The following is a 3,901-nucleotide window of genomic DNA, read 5'->3' as shown; positions in this document are numbered from 1 at the left end:
AGGTGTAGAGCTGGATGAACGCAGCAGGCCAAGCAGCATCAGAGCAGGAGGAAGGCTGACGTTTCGGGCCTAGACCCTCCTTCAGAAATTATTGTACTGCACCTTGTCTGAGACTGGCTGCTGACCAATGTTGGTTGATAAAGTGGCTTTTGAGACCTGCTGTTTCTTGGTCTGTATTCCCTTTTTCCACACTCTCCAGCAGTGATCCTATTCAATGGCAAAGCAGGCTTGAGGGGCTGAATGGCCTGCTTTTTTTTTTCTTTGTTCCTATTTCTGTGGGCTAATCTTCCTTGGGGATGTGGGCCAGTATCAGTCAGTAACAACCTCTTTTTAATGCTGGGGCATTGCTAGAACAGCAATAATGTTGTTACTGCTGGGTTCAGTTGGTTGTGAGAAGCAACAAATGGTTCCTCCCTTCCAGAAAATGCATTATAGGGTATGAACCTGTTAACTTGTTTTAAACAAACAGAAAATTTGATTGGCATTAGTTTCCTTTTGTAGTCAGGGTCAAGCTTCTCAAGTCCCTTGTTTCTTCTCCCAAATTTGACTGCAGTTTTTAAAATGGATGTTAGTCTCCTTCGAAACAGCAGTGGTGCATGTCACTGTAGCCTTCTGCCTCAATAAAGCCTTGCATGTATTCATTGCCTCTCAGAAGTATCAGCTTCCCAATGTTTTGTATTTTAATTCCATCAGGTGCACAATGTCTGCTGCCACTGAGGTATGGCACACTGAAGACTCTTCTCCTGGGGAAGTCTGCTCTTATGTGGAAAACCCTGATGGGAGCTCAGTTGGAGGTCTGGAGTGTACTATCTGCTTCAGTTCCTATGACAATGTCTTCAAGACTCCCAAGCTGCTGCAATGCCAGCATGTCTTCTGCTTGGAGTGTCTGGCCAGACTTGCAGCAAGCATACCAGCTGACCAGTCATCTGATATCGTCTGCCCGCTTTGCAGGAGCCAGACGGCATTGCCTGACAATGGGACCCCTGCCTTAAAAACAAGTCAGGAGCTACTCTCCCAGCTCCCACCTCAGCTGCAGCTTGAAGAACCAGTATGGTTGGAAGGCAAGAAACTGTGCTGCAAGAACTCAAAAGAGCCTGGTAATTCTGACTTTTGTATCTGTATTGACATTGGTGAAACGAAACAAGAAAATTCAGCTCCTGCCACATTGACAGACAACCGACTACTGAATTGCTTTGGCCTCTTTCGTGACTGGAAGAGACTGGTGCTATTTATACTGGTACTCATAATTTTCCTTGGCACTGTGTTATGGCCACTCCGATGTGCAATTACCACACAAAATCTAACCTGTGCTCGTAAACCTCCTCCAACATCTGCCCCTATCAATACTACAATATAATCTTGGGAGGGCAAGTGACTTTATTTTTAAATGTAGAGCTGGTGCATTGTATGACACTGGACGTTTTGCTGAACTTTGAATTACTTGACTGTGAACCTTCAACAAAACTTTCATAGAGCCAAACACTGCAAGAAATAATATCCAACTTTACTATAAGGTTTTTGGTTCTAGGACCAGCAGAGATTGTATGCTAAATCTTAATTGCTTCACAATGCACTAGCGTGTGGCTAACAAAGAAACTTTTATCAAATGGTGACAGTCGTGCAAATGAGGACCCTAAAGGTTTAATGAGAACATCAACTGGCCTTTTTTTTTTGTTTTTTTGTTTAAACAAATTTTGTCAATTATCTGCAGTTTCTTTTTAAAGAAAAGCAAAAACAATGAGTCCAGAATACTTGCTGGGAAATGTTTGACGTTCACTTTTTTAATAGAAATATGTAAGCACTTGGTGAAATATTGTGGTTATGTAAAGCACTTCCTTTTATGTCACTCGGTGATTTTATGTACAGCTTTCTCAATTAGGTAGGAAAAGCTTTAAATGTTACAAAAGTTCACTTAACAATTCGCTGCCTAATCAGCAAAGTCAATGACTAGTTTGTGTCTGTTGAGCACTTTTTTTTTTTGTTTTTTGATCAACTGGTTAACTTGAAAATGACTTCCACTATAGTTCACTCTAATGCCTCTTTGGCAATGACCAAATCCCCTCCCTCAGGAAGGGATTGGTTAAAATCTGGTGGGTTAGATCTAGCAATATGCCAATTTTAAGGGTTTATACGTGTACTGTGGTCTCAATTTGTTGCATGTGCTTTTCTTGCCCTTTTATGTTTGTATAAACCTTTCCCAAAATTCAATATAACCAGCTAAAGCAGCATGTATAGAATCCACTGGTGCTAGAAATATAAAATCCTCTTCCTTATCTATTCCAATTCTGAATCAACAATTGGTCTTTTGCACTGGAAATGTAAATAACCTTCTTGTTTTTGTCACCTATTTGGCACAAGTGCTTACTCTTATCCCAGCTGCAATAATGGCTCCACCATGATTCGGCTTAGTGTCAGTATCTGAAGTGTCTGGGATCTCTTTACCAATCCAGTGTAAATCAGCCCTTGACACTTGAATTAATCCCTTTTATTTTTATTGGAAACATGTACAGTAACCACTGTCCTTTAGGACATTATCAAATAGCTTTCCAAAAGTTATATTTATGTATTTGGTTTGTTAAAGGCTCCTCCATTACTAAAATGTGGTCTTTATATTGCAACATTTACTATTAATAGTGACTGCTAATCTCTCTTCAATGCGAGATTATTACATCCCCTGAACTGCTTCACAATGAAGCTCTAGAACCGCAGTACGTTTTTCTGTACAATCTCAAACACGACATAACAGCTTTAAGGACATTGTAACTGTGTATTTTTTTGAATTGTATTATACAATATCTGTACTCTGCTAGACTTGGGATCAATTTTGAGCTGGGTCTTTGTGATTCAAATTATGCAAATTTTAAAAGCGAGAGAAAACAATACCTTTTTTAAAATGAACAGAATCTTAAAACGTGTTAGTTTGCAACTAATTGGGTTGCTAATTCTTAAATTTGAGTATCGTAACTTTGTGTAAATGAAGGACATAGCACAATTTCAATAAAGTTTTTTTTTTAGGTTTTTCATTTTCTGCCTCTTAAGATTCTTTTAAAATGCTATTTAAACTAAATGGTTTAAGATTTTAAAGCCTTACTGATTTTTTTTTTCAATCCACCTGTTGTCTTGCCAAACTATTGGTTAATGCAGTCTTAGACCGGAAGCTGGAAAACAAATTAAAACATTTTGTCTCTTGCTTCATAAGCCTTCTCCATGCATCTCCTGCACGACCAAGTATTACTCAGAACAACTTTGTTCTAAACAAGAAAATGACTGCTAATTCTCTACCGATCTAATATTATTTGCATGCGTGTGTGTACAAATGACTTGCTACAGAAAAGTAAGCAATTTTAAGTTAATGTTTGGAGTACTTTGTCAATACAAATTATTCCTCATGCATTCCAAGGTCACCTGTTTAGTGAACATTCAAATGTATGAAACAGCTGAAAGCCACTCTACCTTTTCTCCCCAAATGTTGAAGCAAATTGAGTTAAAGTCAATTGTATTGAAATCATGCAAAATCTTTAAGGGTGTGGAGGTGAGAAAATTAAAAGTCTTCCTGAGGATTTTACATTTTGGTACACATGATGTAATGCAAATTTTGCAGTTACTTCTAATCCCTGTATACATGATGGCTTTTACAAAAACTAGTTCTCCAGGTATGTTATTCTGCAGCTAGGAACTGAAATGCTGCCACAACAGGAATACAGTGCTGTGCAGATTTCTAGGTCTGGTATGCTCTGAACTAATCCAGTTGTTACATTTGCTAGTGGGCCAAGAATGAGAACAAACTATATATATTTTGCAAATCACCCTTGCAGGTGAAACTAACTTTTGTTTTTATACTCCATGTTTTTAATGTTAATTATAGTTTTGTACCTTTTTTCCCTTCTGGCCACCATGTGAA

At 38.3% G+C, this 3,901-nt stretch overlaps 1 protein-coding gene across 2 annotated transcripts in view; it reads left to right on the top strand.

Annotated features, from left to right (window-relative positions):
* The window catches only part of LOC109926518 (RING finger protein 223), a 4,754-nt gene extending 1,731 nt beyond the window's left edge, over positions 1-3,023 (top strand). For both annotated transcript variants that reach the window (XM_048614991.1, XM_020526363.2), the window contains one exon: positions 694-3,023. In XM_048614991.1, coding sequence (XP_048470948.1) covers positions 701-1,357 — 657 coding nt within the window. In that variant the 5' untranslated portion in view covers positions 694-700 and the 3' untranslated portion in view covers positions 1,358-3,023. The remainder of the gene's footprint in view (positions 1-693) is intronic.
* The last annotated feature ends 878 nt before the right edge of the window (positions 3,024-3,901 follow it).

This window comes from Rhincodon typus, chromosome 31, assembly GCF_021869965.1.
Source record: "Rhincodon typus isolate 14 chromosome 31, sRhiTyp1.1, whole genome shotgun sequence".
NCBI classification, from domain to species: Eukaryota; Metazoa; Chordata; class Chondrichthyes; order Orectolobiformes; family Rhincodontidae; genus Rhincodon; species Rhincodon typus.
Note: the sequence above shows the minus strand (reverse complement) of the source record. Positions and strands in the feature narration are given on the sequence as shown.